At 40.5% G+C, this 22,405-nt stretch overlaps 1 protein-coding gene across 1 annotated transcript in view; it reads left to right on the top strand.

Moving 5' to 3' along the window:
- METTL6 (methyltransferase 6, methylcytidine) overlaps positions 1-22,405 on the top strand; it is a 268,716-nt gene that overhangs the window by 36,689 nt on the left and 209,622 nt on the right. Inside the window, exons 2-3 of the mRNA XM_044064004.1 lie at positions 15,462-15,596; positions 16,320-16,490. Coding sequence (XP_043919939.1) covers positions 15,462-15,596; positions 16,320-16,490 — 306 coding nt within the window. The remainder of the gene's footprint in view (positions 1-15,461; positions 15,597-16,319; positions 16,491-22,405) is intronic.

Raw genomic sequence — 22,405 nt, 5'->3', positions numbered from 1 at the left:
CTCAAAATGTTCTATAACACTGTAATGTCCTTTTCAGGTTTTGTCAGATATAAAGTAATATCATCTGCAAATGGAGTTCGCTTTTCTTGACTACCATACCAGTTATATTCTTGAATTTCTGAGTCCCTTATTTTCTTTGCCAGTGGTTCTAAATATAATGCAAATAACAAAGAAGAAAGAGGCCACTACCCCTGCCTGGTTCCTCTGCTCAAAGCAAAGATTTTCAGAGAAGAACCCACACACTTTAATTTTCTCCCCTGATCTCTCATATATCCTCCTAATCAACCTTATAATTTTATCAGGGAATGCAAATGCTTCCATTGACCTGCTGATAAAGTCCCAACTTACTCTGTCAAATGCTTTTCTGCATCAAGACACACCAAAAACCAATGGTATTTTCTTACTTTCTGCTTCCCTCTTGATTGTCAGTGTTCTGTTAATGTTATTGAATGTTTGCCTCCCCTCCACAAAACCGCAGTGATCCATATCTGTCAGTTTTGGCATCACTTTTGCCATTCTTTTAGCCACTGTACACATAAATACAATCATGGTTTACTATTGACATGAGCATGTATGAAGCTGGATCTGATGGATCTTTACCCTCTACAGCTACCACTGCTTTTTTCAGCATGTTGGTACTTCTCCTCTTAAAATGCTGTTAAACAAAAGCTTCCAGATCAGTTTTTTTTACTTCTAGCTTCCAAACTTCTACAGCAATACCATCTATTCCTGTAGACTTTCCTGTAGATTGGTTATACATCACCATTTGTATCTCATCACCTCCTATCCAAAATGTTAGTAATTGAGCTTTATTTACCTCTAACTTTGGTATATTTAAATCTTGCATAAACATTTCCATTTGTACCTTTTCATAGAATTTACAGAATATTTCTAGCACTTTTCCAGGATCTCTTGTTACCTTCCTTGTTATAGGCTCCCTAAGCTTGCCAACAGCCATTTGTACTTTCTGTTGCCTGAGTAGTTGTGCTAAAAGTTTTTGTGCTGTAGTTATCGAAAAATAGTTGCTTAACAGCAATCTTTCTAAACTCATGCATATTATCGAGGTAATTCCTTATTTTATGTTTAGCATTCTGCAGTAGCGCCTCTTCTAGTTTTATGAGACTCCCCCTTTTTTGTAGTACTTTAACATTTGGCAGTCCTTCTAAATAATTCTTGATACCTCTTAACCATATCTCCTTTTCTTTTATTTCCACCCTGCTTGTAAACTCCACTTTAATTGTATCCCAGTCCCTAGCTATATTTTCAAAAGACATTTCTGTGTCCTGTAATAGCTCACTTTCCACTACCCATTCCTTAAATTCTCTTTTCAGCAGACAGGTGGGAAAGCGCTAGTGTCTCATTTTTATTTCATTACCTTGTGTTATTATGTTAGTTATTATTGATACATAATCTGAAATAATTATTGGGTGCTTAAGAATTCAATTAAATGCACATGTTCCTGTGAAAATAAACTTTGTCTAGCCTAGCCCAGTTTTTGTATCTTGGGAAATAATTTGTAAATTCACACTGAAAAACTAGTACTGAATTCACATCTTCCATGCCGAATAATTCCATAAATTGCTTCAAAAAATCTACCCTCCTTTGTTATTTTCCCCTCTGGGCCCCCCAGACACATCTTCATTATTACAAACCAAGTTCCAGTACCCACGTATAAGTAATATTCCTTGCTGAAATATAATTATTTCTCCCAGAATTTTCTTTAGCTCTATTATAGCAGTTTTAGGTGGAATATAAATGCATTCCAATGTAATCCTCCTCCCTTGCCAGTAGCCCATTAGTACTACAAATCTACCATTATTATCTTTCTTTTTCTATCACTATTGGAGCTTCTCTTGCAATTGATATAAGTACACCTGTTTTCCTTTGTTGCAGGTATTCTGCTGAGTAACCATCCTGAAAACCTTTATCAAATTCACGTTTATTTCTTTCCAAGTGTGTGGCCTGTAGCACTCTACATTTTTAATATAGTTCACTACTCTTTCTTTTGTGTATTTGTCTGTGAGAGCATTGATATTTAAAGACATTGCAGAAAGCATCAGTGTATTAAAAAGTTATTATGTATAACAGCTTTTTTGTTAAATGTATTGTTCCAGCTTTTGTGTTACATGCATATACAGTGTTATCTGTTTCTTGTCATATTCATTTGAGCCTATTTCACATCTTACAAAATGCCACCAGTAGAGCTACCACCAGCTATGGGAACCACTACTGAAAATAAGCTCCACAGAGATCTTCGGATCCGTTTAGACAGGATTAGCTTTTTTTTCTTCCTGCAGAGTTAAATCATTTGTTTAGATATTTCTTTTGCAAATATGAATTTGCTTAAAAATTTGTAAGTCACCCTTTCTTGGTAGTTAGCAGATTGAGCTGATTTTTTTGTTTAATGTTTGGAACGCCCTTGCCTACACTTTCCATGGTCCATTTGTCTAGAAATGTAACTGCTACTACTTTTGGCTTGTTCCATATTGCGACAATGGATATTTGCACAGAAGTGGTGCAGTCATCCCTTAATACCATAGCTAGACAGTATTTATTTATTTATTTGTAGTTTGTTTGCCAGGATAGTCCATTGGGCCACAAGGAGCCCGTTTTCAATTGAGTCCTGGGGAGAAAAGCTCCAGAAAAATACAAATACATAGTACACATTGCACATATACATTACAGATTATCTCATAGGAATACAAAGTAAATATGGTAAGAAAAGCTTAACAATGATAGAATACATCAGTATAGGTTCATAGGTTCATACTAGGCTATCTGCCCTAGGGCATTTATAAGCCTAGCCAGAATGTGTTTGGCTTTCGCCACCCATTTTAAATTTATTTTGCTATGCCCTTTTTCGAGGTTAGTATACTGTGCCTCTGTCTAACAGTGACACAGAAGTGATACCCGGGGTAAACCTACGATCTCCCATCCACTCATCAAGATTCCTCTTGAAGAGAGTCAATGAGGGACTCTGCCTAACCTGGACTGGGATTTTATTCCAGAGTGAAAGGAGCCTCTGGGTTATGAATCTGTCCCTCCAGCATGTCCTATTTATTTCAGTGCTGAGGTTCAAGTCTCTTGAGTGCGTAGCTCGATGGGATTTGGATTTTCTGAGGTGCAGCATGTCCATTGATTCCGGGTTGGACATGGCTTTATACGTCAGGCACAGATCGCCTCTGAACAGGCTGTATGCCACTGAGTGAGCTGGAGTTTCTTTAACCGGGCAGCATATGTCATCTGTTTGAGCCCTTTGATCCTCTTGGTGAGGTACTTTTGGGGTATTTCCAGTTGCTGCAGGTGTCTGGTAAGGTACATCCCAAAAGGGGCATTGTACTCAATTATGGGCCTGATGAGGGATGAGTAAAGAGGCACGATGACCTTCCCTGATCTAGATGTGAATCACTTCATGATTAGGTGGGCTATATAAAATGTTTTTCTAACCACTTTGGCCACGTGGTTGTCAAATGAGAGATTGCTATCAACTTGGGTCCCTAGGTCCCTAATTACTTCTTCTGTACTTAATGGATTACCACCTATGTGGTAATTTGTGGGCACTTTGTTTTTGCCAAAAGGGATGACTATACACTTTTTGGCATTTAGCTTGAGGCCATGGCTCTGGCACTAGTTGTCTGTTTCTATGAGGCCCTTTTGGAGGATGCTTGTGTTGGCTGGAGAGTCGATTATGGCATCCAGTTTGCAGTCATCTGCGAACTTGGTCAGCCATAGTCCTTCGTGTTGGACTGTACCTCCGAGAAATATATACCGAACAAGAGAGGTCCCAGGACTGAGCCTTGTGGGACACCACTTGTAACTGGTTTGGAGTCTGACATGGCTCCAGCAATTCTAACTATGTGGGTTCTGTCCTTGAGCCAGTTTGCAATCCATCTAGTGACATAGGGGTTTATATTTAAGCTGGTGAGCTTATCTATAATGCCCGAGTGGGGTATTGTATCGAAGGCTTTGGCGAGGTCCAGGTAGGCTGTGTGGACCACCTTCCCCTAGTCAATGGCCTTGGTGACTGTTTCAAAGAAATCAACCAGGTTTAAGAGGCAGGATCTGCCCTTAACAAAGCCGAACTGGGTAGGATCCAGTGTCTGTAGGTCCCCAATATCTTTATTTATGAGGTCCATGATGATCCTTTCCATAGCTTTGCAGACCAAGCTAGTCAGGCTTATGGGGCGATAGTTTCCAGGATCCGTTGAGGCACCACCTTTATGGAGAGGGACCACTGTTGCTGTACGCCACTCTTTGGGCACATATCCTGTAGTAAGGCTGAGATTGAACAGTAGTTTTATGTTTGGGTTTAGCTCTTCTTGGAGTTCATGTAGGACGCAGCCCGGGACACCATCTGGTCCCATTGATGCTGTGTTTTTGCTTTGGAGAGGGCGGCTCTTACCTGAGCATCTGAGATGTCAGGGGCAGCACTCTGCTGGGATAGATATTTGCCCTTTGGTGGGAGATGTTTGCGCTGAACCTGTCAGCTAGGATGTTGGCAATGTCTGTGGGTTCAGTGTATTTTTATGGACTAATTCTGAGCATATCTGGGAATTACCACCCAGGTTCCTAACATAACTAAAGAAAGCCTTGTGATTATCCTTAGTGTCCTGTGCAATTTTTCTCTCGAAGCTGGCCTTAGACAATTTTATGAGTGCCCGTAGTTTTTTGCTAATACTGATCAGTGATGCCTTCCCTTTTTGGGATTTTGCTCTATCATTTAGTAGCTTCCTCCTTCTATTGTATAGTTTGTTTATGGCTGGGGTCCACCAGACAGGACGTCTGCCTTTGGAGGACTGGGTCTTGGTTTTATTTGGGATCGCATGATCCATGAATTCCTGAAGGTGTTCATAGAATGCATTTATAAAGGATTCTGCGGTCTGGGCCGTATTTTCCACAGGCCCGGGGGCTTCGAAGGATTCCACCTCAGTTTTGAGGAGTGTGAAATTTGCTTTAGAGAAGTTTTTCATTGTGGTTTTCTGAGCAGGGGGTGGGATCGGGATGTGAATATCCAGTGAGATTAGTTTATGGTCTGATCTTACCAGTGAGGGATACACTTCTGGTCTGGAGCATAGAGTCCCCATGTTGGTGATGATCAGGTCCAGTATGTTTTCTCCTCTTGTGGGAGTGGTAACAAGTTGTTCCATAGCATTTGAGTTTATAAATTCTAGGAACCTTTGGGCTAGGGTGTTGGAGCTAGAGTAATGCTCCCAGTCTATGTTTGGGTAGTTGAAGTCACCCAATATAATGGTGTTTAGAGAGACCTTCATATTTTCCAGTGTTCTCAGGAAGGCCGAGTGGGGTTCCTGGGTTTGGGAGGGTGGTCTGTAGTAGGCTATAAACTGGAAGGCAGTTTTACCCACTGTTAGTTGCACATGGATAGTCTCTGATGCTTCGTGCTTTGCCACCAACCTGGAGGTGTGGGTATCTTTGATGAATATCGATACTCCCCCTCCTTTTGTGGTTCGGTCCAAGTTTTGGGGCTGAAAAGCATGGTATGAGGTATAACCTGGTAGTGCTGGGGTGCTCTCGGGAGCCCTGAACCAGGTTTCTATTACTGCACAGATATCGATGTTCTCCATGCTAAGGAGAGTTTCGAAAAGTGCATCTTGAGGTTTAGACTTCTGGCGTTGAGTAGCATTACTCTTAGTTTCTTATCCCTTGTGATACCTATGGCGGTGGGTTTGTCTTTTGAGCCTTGCCTAAAAAAGGCACTATGGGGGTAGCAAGAGCCTTTGCCAATATCTGAAAGCCCAGGGGTGACAGGTGCAAGCCGTTCCTAGCAAAGCATCGTGGCTTGTCGAGCATATCATCCCAAGCTGACAGGCATTGGATCCCCTTTGAATGACACCAGTACTTAAGCCAATTGTTGAAATTGATCATCTTGTCTTCATATTGTGGCATCATTCTTGGTGAGGGTAAGATGCTACTCAAGGTCAGGGTCATACCGGCCTGGGCTACATGCTCAGAGAGCTCCTTTATGTCTCTTTTCATGTAGTCCAGGGAGGTACTTCTCAGGTCATTCACACCAGCATGGACAATGACTGAGTCATATTTGTACTTGCCTTGGAGTGACCTGAGTGTTTGTGTTATGTGGCGGATCCTAGCGCCCGACAGGCTGCTCACCGTGACCCTCTCCTTGTTCAGCCTGGTGAGCGGGACGTCAGTGTGCCTGACTATAGAGTCACCTATTACAAGTGTATCAGGTGTGTTGTTTAGTCTTAAGGGCTGTGACTGTTCGGCACACTGGCTTTGTGAGATATGTGTTGCACGTGTTTTGTTTTGTGGTAGCGGTTGCTTGGGTGTCTGCTTTGGAGGTCTCTGCTGCTTAGGCAGATCTTTATTTAGAGCCTCCGAGTATGTTTTTGTGTGATTATGTGTTTGGTTTGCTGTCGTGGTAGGTCTATGTGAGACTGGAATTGTAGTGAGTGTGGTTTCCTTCTCCTCCTGACTGGTTATGCCAGTACTGAGTTGAGAGAGCTTAGCCTCCAGTTTGGCTATATGGTTGCATCTCTCACATGTGTTGGAATTTGTTGGGAGGAGGAGAGGGTTGTCTGTGTACATGAGGCAGTTGTAACATTGCCTCAAGATTCCCAGATTCACCAGCTGGACCAGAGAGGAGATTGACAACTGACCTTTGGACATGCTAGAATAATATTGGGAATTCCTTAATAATTGAAAACAAGGGCCAGTGGGGAGTGAGGGTGTAGTGCTTTTAATTTTAGTGCTGACTTATATAATTGCTTTAGTGAGCAAGTGCCAGGTAACTTAAGTGCAATGTGTTACAGGTAACTTAAATGCAAAACGACAAACAGTAACTTTCTTTCAAGTGAAACAAGGAAATAAGTACAGTAAGCAATGCAGATATCACTAGTGATCCACAGAAGCTGAGAAGCCAGATCAGGTGGAATTAGCGCCCAGGAAATAACAAGCAAACAAACAACAAGCATATAAACAAAGCTAGATTCAGCATGCCTGGATCTAGTCTATGCTACAGCAAACAAGGTGTACCAATTTCAGTAAGATACAGTTCAAATATTCAGGCACTATAAACCTTTAACCAGAAATTCCCAGCTCAGAAGGGCAGTGTCCAGCCTCTTCTCCCACAAGAGTGCAGACCACGAACCTTCTTAATGTAAAATAACTGGCCTGAAGCCCAAGTGCCTAAGCCAGAACTAATACACTTTAAGAATAACAGACACTGGGCTCTCAATCAGCAGTTCCCAACTTAGAAGGATGAAGCTACCTGTCCTGCCACCACAGTGCATGCCACAAACCTTCCTAATGTAAAACAACTGGTCTGAAGCCCAAGTGCTTAATCCAAAAGACTTAGAATGATAGCTACACTTTAATCAAATTACTACCAAGCAGTAATAAATACAATTGAATACTTTAGAGAATGCCTGGATTAGTGCTCAAGTTACACAAACAAAGCTAGATCCAGCAGGCCTGAATCCAGTCTATGCCACAGCAAACAAGGCGCACCAACTTCATTAAGAAGCATTTCAGATATGCATGCACTATAAGCCTTTAACCAGAAATTCCCAGCTCAGAAGGGCAGAGTCCAGCCTCTCCTCCCACAAGAGTGCAGAACACGAACCCTCTTAATGTAAAATAACTGGCCTGAAAGCTCAAGTGCTTAAACCAGAATTAATACACTTTTAGAATAACAGACACTGAGCCCTCAATCAGCAGTTCCCAACCTAGAAGGATGTAAGCTACCTGTTCTGCCACTACAGTGCAGACCACAAACCCTCTCAGTGCAAAACAACTGGTCCGAAGCCCAAGTGTTTAAACCAAAAGGCTTAGAATGAGTTACACCAAGCAGTAATAAATACAATTGAGTACTTTTAAGATGATGCAAAAGTAAAATAAAGTAGGTAGAAACACAAGTACAGTAAAAGCAGATGAAATTTTTATTTTTTTTTTCTGAACAAGTGCTGAGATCAAAGAAACAGATTTGAGTGCTGAAACTAAAAAAACTGGCTAATTATAAGAAAAAAAACTAAGCTAGAAGGCTTCCCTCCAACACAGAAGGGCTTGGGGGCTCAGAAACCTACAAATAGTCTATACCACTTAACAGGAAAGGCAGGAAACAAGCTTAATTTTTTTTTTTTTTCTGTTTCCCAGATGCTCTCTTTGTACACAGTAGGAGTGCCTGAAATCAGAATATGATCTCACTGCACTCAGTTGAGTGAGCAAACGAGATGGGCCCAGAAGGAGTATCCCAACACAAATTTACAAGAGGGGAGGGCAGTTTCAAGGCCACTAAGATTCTAACTGAAGAGCAGAGTCAAAACTTCCAGTTCAGTTAATATTCCTGCAACACAGTTAAAATCAGTTTAAATACTGTATTTTTTAAAAAAAAAAGTGCAGATAAAGGTACTTTAAACTCTCTTATACGTCCAGTTGAATACAGCAAGTTCTTAGCCGGCCAAAGCTGAGGTTTTTAAGCAGAAAATATTTCACACTGTACCACTTAAATAGGCAAGGACAGGAAATCAAAGAATGTGGCTACCCCCACACCTGTAATTACTAGCAAATAACAAAATTCAGCAAACACTGACTAACTTCCAGTTCAGTTAATATTCCTGCAACACAGTTAAAATCAATTTAAATACTGTATTTTTTGAAAAAAAAAAGTGCAGATAAAGGTACTTAAATTCTCTTATACGTCCAGTTGAATACAGCAAGTTCTTAGCCGGCCAAAGCTGAGGTTTAGTTCATTAAACAGCAATAAAAACACTTTTGTTAAAAAAAAAAAAAAAAAAAAGTAGCAGCATAGGGTAACTGTTAAGTAGTTGGTCAAATGGTTCAGTAAAGCTGTGGAACTGTAGGAGGCAGTGATAGTATTAGGAGAGTAGGAAGTGGTGTTAGAAGGATTAGGTAGGATGGGAGCCCGAACACTTCCATTGGAAGTTGTGTGAGTGCAGCAAGGTTTTAAATGTGGAGAGACTGCTGGTGATGTGGATAGGAGATGGTAGAGAATTCCAGAGGTGTGCAAGAAAGGAGGACATCAGGTGATTCCCAGCTGGATGTGTGGGTTTGTGCAGTTTAATTAGTTTTTTGGGAATTAGATCTTGGAAGTCATTCTGGTTCATGCATTTCAATGGTAGTCGCTAGGGAGGGACAAAGAGAGGGGTTGTAAATGAGTTTGTGTGCTTGGATGAGTTGGGTATAAGTGATGAGATTAGGTAGCTCAAGCCAGTTTAGTTGTCGAAGAGAATTACAATGGTGAGAAATGGCTCTGTGACCTGCCGCAAATTTTGATATCTTGTTTATAGCAAGAGGAGAGTTTTGTTTTGAGGGAGGATTGTAGGGTGGTGAGGATAGATGCACCGTATAGGAGGGATGGGATGAGATAAGTGTTGGCTAGTCAAGGTTTTTGTAGGTTTTTTTTAATATTTACTTGTAAATGTTTGTCGAATTTTAGTTGCTCATCTATGAGTGCTCTTAATAGTTTAGTGTCAGAGACTATTTCTAGGGTAGTATTGTTTTTGCTGGTGATTATGAATGAGTGTTTATCTAAGGAGGAGGTGAATAACAAGTTTAGTTTTGTTTTCAGTAAGAGCCAGATGGTTGTCTAGCATCCACTGCTCAGTAGAGGAGAAGGCGCTTTGAGTAAGCTTATTTAGAGTGGGGATAGAAGGCGAGAAGCAGATAATGGTAGAATTGTCGGCATATTGGATGAGGCTGGAGTTTGGAATGACTTGATAGAAGTCGTTAATGAATATGTTGAATAGTAGGGGGCATAAAATGGATCCTTGGGGGACAACTGTGGGAGTATTAAGGTAGGGTGAAGTGGCTTTATTCCATTTGACTGCTTGTCTGGTTGTGAGGTAGCTGGAGAACCATTTGGTACTGGAAGGGGATAGGTTTAGTGTGGAGAGTTTATTAAGAAGCAGGTTGTGGGAAACCGTGTCAAACGCCTTGGAGAGGTCGATGAGAAGGGTGGACATGAAATGGCTGGAATTGCGGGCTTTGTTAATTGTTTCAAGGAAGGAGAGAAGGGCAGTGGAGGTGCTATGACCGGGTCTAAATCCATGCTGTGTGGGGGTAAGAAGCTGGTTGTTGATGTGATAGGATAAGAGCTGCTGGATACATTTTTCAAGAAGCTTAGAAATAGGGGATAAGATAGCAATAGGGCGGAAGTTTGGAATTTCATTATTGTTGCCTCCTTTATGTAGAGGAGTAATAAAGGCTTTCTTCCAGAGCTAGGGGACCTGGCTTTCTGAGATAGACCACTTAATTATTTTGCTGGTAGGGAGAGCAATGGCTTCTGCTGCTACTTTTAGGAAGTAGGAGGGAATTTCATCAGGGGCATTGGAACCAGGTTGTAATTTTAGGAGAAGTTTTTTTTATGGTGGATATAGAGATGGGATTGATAAAAAAGGGTGGAGGTTGGGGGCAAGGGATGCTAGGGGAGGAAGGGATGGGTGCAGGCTGAGGAGGGGTCGCAGAGGTGTTAGTGAAGGACGGTGTTAGCTTGGGTCTATATCATATATTCAAAATTCCAAAATGTCGAACAGCATATGTTCGAACTTGGAATTTAGAATATTGAAAACATCGAACGCTCAGAATAGCAAATTTTTTCCCAGGGAAAAAATTTGCTGTTCCGAGAAACATGCACGCAAAACAAGCACACCAAAATAAATGAACCACACACACACAGTTAATAAAACCCAACCCCACACATATATTACTAACTATCCACTTACCTTAACCCACACCCTAACCCTAAGGTCCGTAACTATCGCACACATACCCTACAAAACTACGCACAAACAAAGCAATAAGTACACGCACATACAGTTAACAAAACCGAACCCTACACTACACCATACATACATTACTAACTATCAACTTACTTTAACCCGCACTCTAACCCTAAGGTCCGTAACTCTCGCACCACAGTGGAGGAAATTGCGAAGCCACTGAACGGTTCCAGGGCTTCGCTATTTTCAACATTCGATATTGTGGGTTCAATGTTTTAATGTTCGGTGTTGTATGTATTCGAAATTATGATATAGACCCGTTAGCTTGCTTGTGGACTCTCTGAAGAAAGAGTTAAATTGGGTGGCTTAAGTACATGTCAGAGGCATCTGGGTTAGGGCAAGGGTTTTCTTTTTTTCCCGGGTTGAGGAGAGATGAGATTCCTTTCCAAAATAGTTTGGGATTGGTGTTGTGGTTGGTTTGGAGAGTGGAGAAATAGGCTTTGTGGTCTGAGGTAATACATTTTTTGACATTTTTCGTAGTGTTTTATATTTGTTAAGGGTGATAGTGGTTTTATTTTTATGGTAAAGTGTCCAGGCTTTGTCACGAGTCACATAGTAGATAAGGTGTTTTTGGTTAACCAGGGTTACTTTTTGTACATTTTGTTTTTAGAGGGGCAAAGGAGTTGAGCAAGTTTGTGGAAGTAGAGTTTAAGTAGGAGAGAGCATTATCTAGGGGAAGAGTCTTTAATGGGTTCCAGTTTGTGCGTTTTAGTGCATTTAAGAAGATTTCAGAATTGAAGTTTTTTAGGCAGCGAATGGAAGTATATCTGTGAGTTAGTTGTAAGGAAGAGGGGAGACAGTGGGCAGAAGTGGGGAAGTGGTCAGCTAGTAGGTCTAGGAGAATACCGCTATCAGAGATATAGTGAGGATGGGATACTAGAATCCAGTGTATTGTACTTCCAGTAATGGAGTTCTTGAAAGGCCTGGTAATGGCATTGATTAGTTGCGTAAAGTTATATAAGTTAATATTGAGTGATTTAGTGGGAGATTGGATTATGTCCCAGTTTATGTTCACGTCCCCCAGGGGTTATGGTTTTGTTAGTAATGTTGGTGGAGACCCAGGAGGGAACATCTTCAAGGGATGAGATATTGTCTCCAGGGGGAATATAGAGGGAGAGAACAAGTAAGAGTTTATGCTTGTTCAGGTGGAGTAGGGCTGGTATAATTTCTGCCTTGCCAAGTTTGGAAAAGGGTTTGGTGTAGGGGTGACTAAGAGGGATGCTGAGTAAAGGAGTGCTACACCCCCCCCTTGTTTTGTGTTCTGTTATTTCTTAATATGCGGTAGTTGGGAGGTGTTAGTTCAGAATCTTTTAGGTGGGGCTTAAGCCAGGTTTCTGAGATGGAGAGAATATTGGGCTGGTTATGTAGAAGCCAGGCATGAAGGTTTGGAATTTTGTTACATAGGCTGCAAGTATTTAGAGCTGAGAAGTGGAATGGTTTGCCTGTTGCTTGGGTGGGGTGAAGTTGGGGGGCTGGATTCAGTGTGGTAGAGGGGCCTCGGTTTGGGTGGATGCCTCCGGGGGATAGAGATAAGATAATGGATGAGGTATTTGGTTTGTTTGGGGTGTAGTATACAGGTAAAGTGTTTTGTGGACATTAGACTAGTGTAATTGGGAACAGTGTTTTTAGACTTAGGTAGGAGTCTATAGGGGAAGAGCATGCTACTGTTGAGGAGGTAGAGACTGGGAGATATAAGGGTAACAGTAAAAGTGTACTTTGTAGAGGATGGGGTAGTGGTGTGAAATGGGGGGTGGTTTGCATTAGTAGGGTGGGTGATATAGCTTAGGTAAGTTAAGATAATTAGAAGTATTATTTGAGTAAGTAGGGATAGAGGCTTGAGGCTCATAATGTTGGTTTTAGGATGGTAGTAAGGGGTGAATTAAGTTGGGAAGTTAGTTTATTTGATTAAGAGTTTATGGTTTAGGTTAATTGTTTGGTAGTTTGGCAGTGAACTCTGAAGGGTAGGCTTACTTTAATGAGTGAACTGTGGGATGGGATTTTGGGGGTATGATGGGTATTTTGGATTGGATAGTGGAAGTGGTGGGAGTGGCTAGCTAAGTATAAGTGTAGAGGTACTGGGGGCAGGTGGTATTTGGGGGCAGGGTAGGGGAGTGGAGTGAGCCCACAGGGCGAATGGTGTGGGTAGAGCCAAGGGAAGGAAGAATCAAGGTCAGTGAACAAAAAAAAATCAGTTGAGTGGAAGGTACGTTCAGTGGAAAATATGCAAGGGGGATAAAGGATGTTCTAGCAGTGGTATAGGGAAAGGATTAGAGTGGTTCAGAGAGGTAAAGATAGTGCCACAGGAAGGAAGGGAAAATTAGAGTCTGGGGAGGGGTTGGAGAGAGAGTGGAGATAGATGTCACAGTGGTCTAGCTGGTTGGACCCAGTACTGACAGGGCCAGGTCAGCAGTGTGAAACAGCACCGAAAATAACAATCAGAAAGGAAGCAACTGTGAAAGTCAGAGCTGAAGGGGTAAGAAGAGAGCAAGCCAGAGATGGAAATGTTGCAGATATGAATTTAAAAACAGGAGACCAAGGGTACAGAAGACGTACTAGGGATTAAATAACACTAGAATGTGGCTGGCAATATTAAATCTACATATACTGGAACTATTAAAACTAAAAGGGATTATTGTTAGTTAAAACAAGGAATATGGTAGACTTCCGGCACTGTGCTGCCTCTTTGTGGCCAAAGTAAGTTACTACAGCCAGAAAAACTAACCTGTATGTATGCTTACCTGCCCTGTAGGAATACTTTAAATGATAAGGAGTAGTTCACTTTTTAAAAAGCAGATAGTCTTAAAAACACATTCAAAGTGTGGATAAATTACAGTAGAAGGAACACCTACACCTACAGATGAGGGTTTTAGTTTGTTTTTGGAGTTGCTTTAGGCAGGGAACTTAAGCAGATGTATAACACTTTCATGAGGTATTTTGCTGGGCAAGTCTGTTGGACAGGGGATGACCACAGAGTTTTTAACCCGTTGGGAGAAGATTTGAGCTAGAAAGTTGAGGTTTTTAGTTTGTTTTTGGAGCTGCTTCAGGCAGGTAGAAGCTGGACATAATGCCCTGGTCTTCCTCTGGGGCTAGTGTTACCTGAGGTTATTTCCCTTGACTGTGGTTATCCAGGAGGATTACCTAAGGACTCTGTCCTTCTGGTTACAGGTAATAGATCTCATTTTATCAGATGTGAAAGTTATGTACTTGCCATTAACAACAGATCTCCTTGGAGAAGATCCTCCCTTTGTAACAGACAATTTCTACACTCCCTGTACCCCCCCCCCCGAATCTCTCTTCGTATATTTTTTATTTTATTTTAAGTATTGTTAATGGTAGAACTGGCAAAACTAGCACAAGTGGTGGATAATGGAAATGGAAAGAGCTTCTGGCAGCATGGGAAAGTTTTACCTGCTGAGCAGACATAATATAAGTGACATCAGTCCTAGTATTTACAGAGGATGGACCTTATTTCAACTCTGTCTCTAAGTACACAATTTTCATTTTTTTCTAACCAGGAAATCTAGAGTAAGTCTTCAGAAGTTAGTATTGATCCCATACTAGAGTATGCCTTTTTACTGCCAGTTCCAGCTGTAATGTGGGCTGTTTGTTTATATCCTTGGTATCACAATTGCTGTTGTCAGAATTGTTGACTATGGGAGAATAGGCACTAAATCCAATATTGTGGTATATAGAGTATTCTTCCCTACTTGTAAGTTAAAGTAGTCTTGGACTTTATGTATGTAAGTGACATGGATGCAAGAGGGGTAGAGGCATGTGAAGCCCCCCCCCCCAAAAAAAAAAAGATTTAAAAGTGTGACAGTGGATTTTGCCTCTGTCATATTTTAATTTACAGAGTGTCAATGCTCATGGTATCATGTGTGATGTAGCTCCTGCTAGCTGCCATCTTCAAATCCTCTGTTCAGTTCATTGAAATTTCACCCGACTGCTTGGAATCTTGCATCATCTGTGGCCCTACAACCAAGGGACCATGTGCAGGTAAGCATCAGTGTGTTTAGTACTGTATAGAAACTCACACTAACCATTAAACTTTGCATGACTGGAGTACTCGTAGTGCTATAATCCATGTAAATTACCAATAGCTATTTTTAGTAAATACCATTACTTCCCTTTGAAGTTGGTTAGCCCAAGTACATAAACTTCTACTTAAAAGGAATCTGCAAGACATACTGCTGCCCCAGTCATTTGGTGTCTACTATCTCTATTCTTTTACTATAATCCTAATGAATAGAAGCATTTATTTATGCTGATTTTTCCCATCATGCTTTGCTTTGCTATTCTGTGCCTTTCTCCTGTTTTATTGCTGTTTTATATACATTCAGATTTCTGGAATTATATAAAATGCTGTGATTATTAATGTTTTATGTTCTTACACAGTAGTTGAACTAATTATTTTTGTACTGTGCCTTGGTTACCTGTTTAACAAGAGTGTGCCTAAAAAAGAGCCCAGGTGGTTCAATTCACTTACGAGTTAAATAAATTGAAACTGTATATCTGTATGCTGTATTTGCAGTTTGATCTAATTCCTTCAAATTAGAATCTGATTTCCAGTAAATAGCAGTGTATTTTACTTTATAGCATAAAATGTATTGTACTGTATTGGTAAAGTCTTTTAAAAGTAATTGCACTATTATGAGGCTTATAGCTTTGAATTCTCTATAATTTCAGTTCTTTGGACAGAAGTTGATAATCCTTGAAGCAGGATGTGGAGTCGGTAATTTCATATTCCCACTTTTAGAAGAAGACCTGGATGTCTTTGTCTATGCTTGTGATTTCTCATCACGAGCTGTGGAATTTGTCAAGGTTTGTAATATGTACTACCATCTTATAAGTCCTGTGTGCCTGCATGCTTGCTGACTGTCAAGCCTTCTTTATTGGACTTGAACCCATTTGTTCCACTGTACTTAGTTTTCTCAGTACAGAGGCAAGACCTCTCCATAGAGGCCATTATTCAGGTAGCTTAAGAGTGCTTTGTGCCATCACTGGCATCCTGGCAATAAGGGCATTACACGTTTAACCCTTCTTTATATCAGTTTGTATTTGGCAACAGAACAGTATAGTAAAGCCAAGGAGTTTGCCTGTAGACATTGCATCAGCTGTGATGTGAGAAACCTCACTGGGTTTACTTTTTACACTGTATCCAAGTTTAAAGCTGTAATGTTGATTTATCTACACTTTATTTCTTTGCAGTTGCATTTTATATTTATCTATTTATTTAAATACGTGATAAGCAAGTAAATCTGCTAGTCCATGTCTGGAACATTTTCAGAAATTACTTAAAATGCGAAGATGGAATACAAACATGTTGTCAATATTAACAGATAATGGAGAGTAGTAAAAGTGTGTGATGTTTTCTGTCTTCATTACCCTTTGTTTGTGCATCTGGTGCAAGTGGAACAATTGGCTATTGGTGTCTCGTAGAAATGGAAAGCATTGTTTGCCAAACCCAGCTCGACAGCTTAAGAGTAACAGTTCTTTTTTTCTTAACAGTGTAAAATTTCTAATGTCTCACTGTTGTTATTTTAGCAAAATCCATTATATAATTCAGAGAGGTGCAAGGCATTCCAGTGTGACCTGACCAAGGATGACCTGCTGACTTGTATTCCACCGGAATCTGTTGACATTGTCACTTTAATATTTGTATTGTCAGCCATACATCCTGACAAGATGCAACTTGCCTTAAAAAATATTTACAAAGTAAGTACATGAAGAATTAATTTCAGCTAATTTATATTACTGTGCTTTGTCTGAAATTATTGTTGATCTATGAATAAGTCAGAGGTTTTAGTGATATACCAAACTTTAACGAAAGGGTATTTTTTTAATTTATCATTCTAGAAATGACAAAATACATTTTATACATAAGGGAACAAAGAAGTTTGGAGGGATAGTGAAGCTAAGTAAAATGGAAGAGTTTGGGCAGAAAGTGGTTGGGTAAATGATGGGCCTGTTAAATTAGTATTTTGTTCAGTAATCTCATAGAAAGGGAAAGAAGATTTTCCAAAAAGCTCCAAGTTGAAATCTCCATGATAAGGATGTTGACCATAAAGCTTTCTCAGAAGAAATGTTTGGGAAAGAACTATAAAACTAAATAAATGTGTACAAGCAGTTGAGACTCATGGAATTCAGAGTAGAATTATTAGAGAAGTGAGAGGAAAACTCTTTATCAGTATCTATTGTAGAAGGGAGATAAAGTCCCAGTTGGTTATAAGTATTCCACTGTGATTCTGCGTTACATAAGTGAGAGTGAGAGAAACTGGAAACTATAAGACTTCCTGTGCTTAGTTTTAGGGAAGTGTATAAAGACATTGTAAAAGGGGCAGTTTTTTAATAATTGTAATTCAGTGGAACAGAGTGCCTAATGCAGCATGAATTTAGATCTGGAAGGTCATGGCAAACAATCAATTTTCTTTAACTGAGAAGTAATATTGTTAGATCAGAAAAGGCTGGAAGAAGGCGTAGAAGAATTTATCAAAATATTTGCCATGATGCCACATTAAAATTTAATAAGCGGTGTAGCCTTGAAGTGGATAAAGTGAGAGCATATGTCAAACACCAACTAGAAAATAAGATACCCAGGTTTGTAGTAAATGTAGTTCTGTCATTCAAGAAGCGATACCATTGAGGTGTCACAAAAGTCATTACTGGAGCCTGTCCTTTTAAATGTTTCATAAGTAAGTTTGCAGAAGCTCTGGAAGTAAAAATTTGTCTTTTTGTTGACTATTTGAAGTTATGCAGGAAGGCTGAAACAAAAATGTTGCAAAAACCATGAAAAGAAACTTGGTAAGATTGGAGGAAAGACATAAGCTATGTTAGCATAATTGGTTCGGTGTGTCTGGGTAACAATATCCTTGGATTGAATAGGCAGTTGAGGAAACCAAAAGTGGAAGAATTTGAGGGTAGTTATATCACAAGTCTTCAAAGCAGAAAAGTCAAGGAGCATAAGTAGGAAGCTTGGTGGAATGCAGGATGCTTAGCAGAAGTGATAGAAGTCTAGATCTGTTTTGGCAGTGTTTGATTGGAGGAGTGTGTTATCTGTAAAGTATGGGAAAATGTTAGGTTACCAAGATTAACGATGCTACATTTTTTTCACGTATAATTTGAGACGGTTATCTTTGCAGTTTCTTAACATGATTTAATCCATGTTCGAGTGATTGTGAGTCAGATATGCAATAGGCCAGGCTTTCGGTTCAAAAATTGTTTTGGCTGAGGAGACTTCTACAAGAAGATGGTCTTCCATTTGAAGAATTAAGCTAAATGTGCAGGTTAAGGAGGAAAGAATGAGCTATTCTGTCAAAAAATTAAAAACCCACAAAATGTTTGGCTTCCTGTCGGGAAGTCTGTGTTGAATGGTGCGACTGCTGCTGACACTAAAAGTTTCATTGGGACTAAGGTGAAAAGGACACACCAATACTACTGTAAGTGGTTATTGAGATACAGAATTTCTGAGTTTGCTTTGTCAGAATAGCTTTGTAGTTCAAACAGCAAGAAGTAAAAATAATATAAAGGTGACAATTGTAGAAAACGACCCATGTTAAAATATCCTGTAAAATCTATTGTGTGTGACTGTAAGCCTTCATCGTTGTCCACCAAGGTTTTATTGTGAGTGCTCTGCTTTTGTTGTTTTTGGCTTTTTAAGTTTTCATTTCACCATTTTTTTTCTGGGATGGGGTGCATTCTGTGCAGAGTTTGCACGTTGTCCTTGTATCCACCTGAGTTTTGCCTGGTGATCTGGTTTCTTCCCACATTCCAAAGACATGCCATTCATGAAGTGATATTCCTCCAAATCGGTGTAGGTCTGTACACTGTATTAGAATTTCTGAACATCCAGTGACAGGTTAGGACCCCATACAGGATTAATTTTTCTGCTTTGTGCCCAATGAGTGCTAGGATAGACTCCAGCAACCCTGACTTGCATTAATTGGGTAGTCAGAGAATGAATGAATGAGTTACATGTAGTCATTTTAAAGTCACCATACTGATAGCAGAAGTCTTACAGTGGCATGCCTCATACCTTTGCTACCTTCAGAGCATGTGTTAGTGACTACATTTATACTACATGATTTTAACAGGTAATTTTAAATTTTCTCCATCCTTGTTTTTTTAAGCCATTTTAGGTTGTTTGAACTGTGTGTGTTTACAGCCTTGCTACAACTAAAATCTGGTCATCACTTTCTTGTTTAAGAGATTAAGGTGGGATTAACTACCACCAAATCTAAAGTAATGTACATTGCATCTGACTTAGACTCATAATGTCACCTTGGAAAGAAGATATCTGCTTTTTATGTATATTGTGATATGTTTAAATATGTAGACACTGCTTAAATATCCGTGTGCTCTACAGATTTATACATACTGTTTAAAATATCATGAACTCTGTAAATCCCAGTAAACTGCTTGTACACTGTCATTCTATGTGTAATCTTGATAATTTTTGTAAAAAGAATCTGAGTAATGTTTCTTTTCTTGTCTCCCACTGAATAAGACTTATCTAAACCCAGTCAGACTTTCCAGGTAAATGAAGACAAAATAAAAATAAAATAAATTAAAAACTTGCAGCTAGGATCACACAATAAGCAGTCTCCATTATGCACAAGATTTAACATCAAGAACCCTTCCTGACAGGTCCTTGGCTAGGTATTACTTCTCAACCCATCAGAATTTGTAAATTCTTTAATCAGGTTCCCATGTTCGGGGATGTTGGAATGCCTGGCTGGTGTGTACAGTTATGTAAGGCACCAGCCACTTAAACGCAGTTATTCCTGGAGCCTGATGGTGTTTGTTGCTGCTCATATAGTTGCTGCTGTCAGTAAGTTTATGTTTGTAGGTCTGAACACCTCAGTAACTGTTCTGCAAATTGCCAATCAAGTGGTACACCAGCATTGTCTGTACTTGCTCAGAGAAGAGTACAGCACTAGTAATTGCCACAGTTGCCAGAGATTCAGCCTAAATATTCAGCATCAAAGGGTAGAAATGTTATTAGCCCTCTTTGCAAAGGTTTTGAAGTGAGGAGGTCTTTACATGGTAACAAACAGGATGTTGCTCCTTGCATCCCCAGGCAGAGCCCAGATCTTATCCACAAGAGCAAGCATTTGGAGGTCAGATCCAAGCCTGAACCTGTTATGTGCAACCCTGAACTTCCTGTCTGCAAGTCCAATGTCCAGCAGCTTCCACTGAACCTTTCAGTTGATAAACCTTTGCTTCGCTAGCAAGGGCTTAAATCTGAACCACTCTTTAGTCTTGTCTAAAGATTGTATAATCAGGAGAAACACAACCCTGGCTCTTGGCTTCCATCTTAGGTGGGAGTGCATCAGAAGGTTCTTGTGCTGTTTTGTCTTTAGATCATCAACTGGAGCTGGGGATAACCAGTCTGATACCACATATCTATATTTTGAGTCATCCATTTATTGAGTCAGGGTCCTACTGAGTTTGAGCCCACATGGGCCAACAAGTTCTTGTTAGGTATTGCCTGCTTAATCCTCCCATGTTGGAAACTACAGCTCAGGCCCTAGACAACAGAGGTGTTTGATATGTGGTCGAAGCTGGAGTCAGTATTGGAGTCTGGCCTGAAGCCAAGCCTTTCCCCACGCTGCACTACTTCTGATTAGTGCATTATCCAGCACAGGTCCCTTGGTGCCAGTCTGTTATTTAGTCACTGGGGAGTCATGATACTCCCTGTCCTTCAAGATCCTGTGAGAATTTAGAGAATTTTAAGGTTATTGTTAGTAATGCAGGACATGTCTTTGTGGCATAGAGAGGTAAAGTTTGGACTTTGCCAAAAATGACCCGAGTTCAAATAGCAGACCAAGTGCTTGTAGAAGATGGCCTGAATGCCCTGCTTGTTGGGATAGTAGTCAACACTGGCTTGACACAAAGGTGACATCTAACAGGTAGAATAAGTGATGCAGTATGGGTAGTGGTGCCCAGTGGAGCTGCTGAGATGGGTTGGAGGTGTTATTAGAGGAAAAGGTAAGCCATCACTACCATCCACCTGACTTTCATTGGGGAATGGATAATCAGTTGGGATTTCTGGGCAGAAACAAATGGGCCACAGAGGTTTCATGTGGCCAGAGAATGCTTGGTCCCATACCCTCCGAATGAATGGGCCAATAGGATGCTGGTAGTGGAGCCAATGTGGAAGGTCCTTGTGAGCAAAGTAATTCTCTAAGACATGGCAAGGGTGATGAAATGACACCATCCATTTGCATTTTCATTGGATAACTGCCTAGCAGAGTTTCTTGGGAAGAAGTTTGAGTAACTTTTTGTCATCCTGCCTGTGGAACCAGTCATATCATTGATGTAAAATAGCCTGGTGGCTTTCTGACTGTGCCATGTTGGCTCTGAAAAAAGACAATACCCTTTATAAACTGCTGCCTGAGTGGAGAAATCTTATTTCCAAATGTCCAGTTTCTAACTACTCTTTATTCCTGCCTTATATCCCAGAGACTGTAGCATTTTGCCACCATACAGCAGTGTAAGGAGTCCCGTTTGGAAGTGGGTTTAGTCTTATGGCATGCTGGTGATCAGTTACTCAATTCACATGTGCCAGCTTCACCTCTCTGATAAGGAAAGTGCTGGAAAACCGTATGAGTTATGTGTTTGAGTTCAAGTAGGATATTTGTGAGATGCTGTCTTTGGCCTTCATTGCTGGATATAGACTGCCCTGATGCAGTCCTACGCTCATATGTGATTGAGTCGAATAATATGGCTGAAATTGTCCTCTCTCAAGGAGATGCTAAGAAAGGTATTCTTGGATGCCTGTCTTTTGGAGTATATTCTTTGTGGCCAGCCTGTCTTGGACCTGATCAGTGACCTCCTGCAGAGGAAGTTGGTCCCCTCTCTATGAAGGGTATTTTGATCCCCTTCTTGCCACTTCTTCCACCTTTTTCTGTGCAACATGTCAGATCAAAATAGGAAGAGACCTTGTTAGCATCTGTTAATGCGTGGCAGGTGTGCTTTGGTCTTACCACACTCCCATATGCCAGCTGAAGTTACCCAAGTTTGACTCCACCAACAACTTTACTGCAGTCCTAATTTTTTGTATGAGGTTGCCTAGGGTGAGATGATGAGGGGTCTCTGATTATCCAAATCTACTGGGGCTTGAAGAAATATTACTAAGGATTATAGGGTTCTAAATATAGTCACATTCGTCCACATTATGGAAAACATTGGCTCTCCTACTGAAGACATTGTACTGACAATCATTCAGTTTTGGTGGAACTTCGTGGACTTCCAAGCTGTCCTGTTCTGAGGGACTGTAGAAGTTTTCTTGAAGTTGGAGAAGGGGCAAAGGTTTTATTTCCAGCTTTTCCTGGGCATGAAAGGAATAGATAATTTATCTGCTGTTCTGGACTTCAGTCTGCTTCATTAATTGTCCTTCCTTGTCACTTTTGCGGAATTCCTTATAAAAAGAATGTTCTGCCTAGGATAGTTAAATGTAGGGCCAGAATACCAAAGCCTTAAGCCTTTCCAGGTGCCATACGTCCGACATCTGTCCTACGTCCAGGGTGTAAGGTACATAAGTGACTTTCAGACACCTAATCCTTGGAACTTCTTTGTCGCCAGTCTGAACACTGCTTTTTGAATTTGGTCTGTCAAGTTGTTTGACACAT

This window comes from Protopterus annectens, chromosome 2.part2 (genome assembly GCF_019279795.1).
Source record: "Protopterus annectens isolate FY-2018-M chromosome 2.part2, PAN1.0, whole genome shotgun sequence".
NCBI lineage: Eukaryota > Metazoa > Chordata > Ceratodontiformes > Protopteridae > Protopterus > Protopterus annectens.
This window is presented reverse-complemented; position numbering and strand designations above follow the sequence as displayed.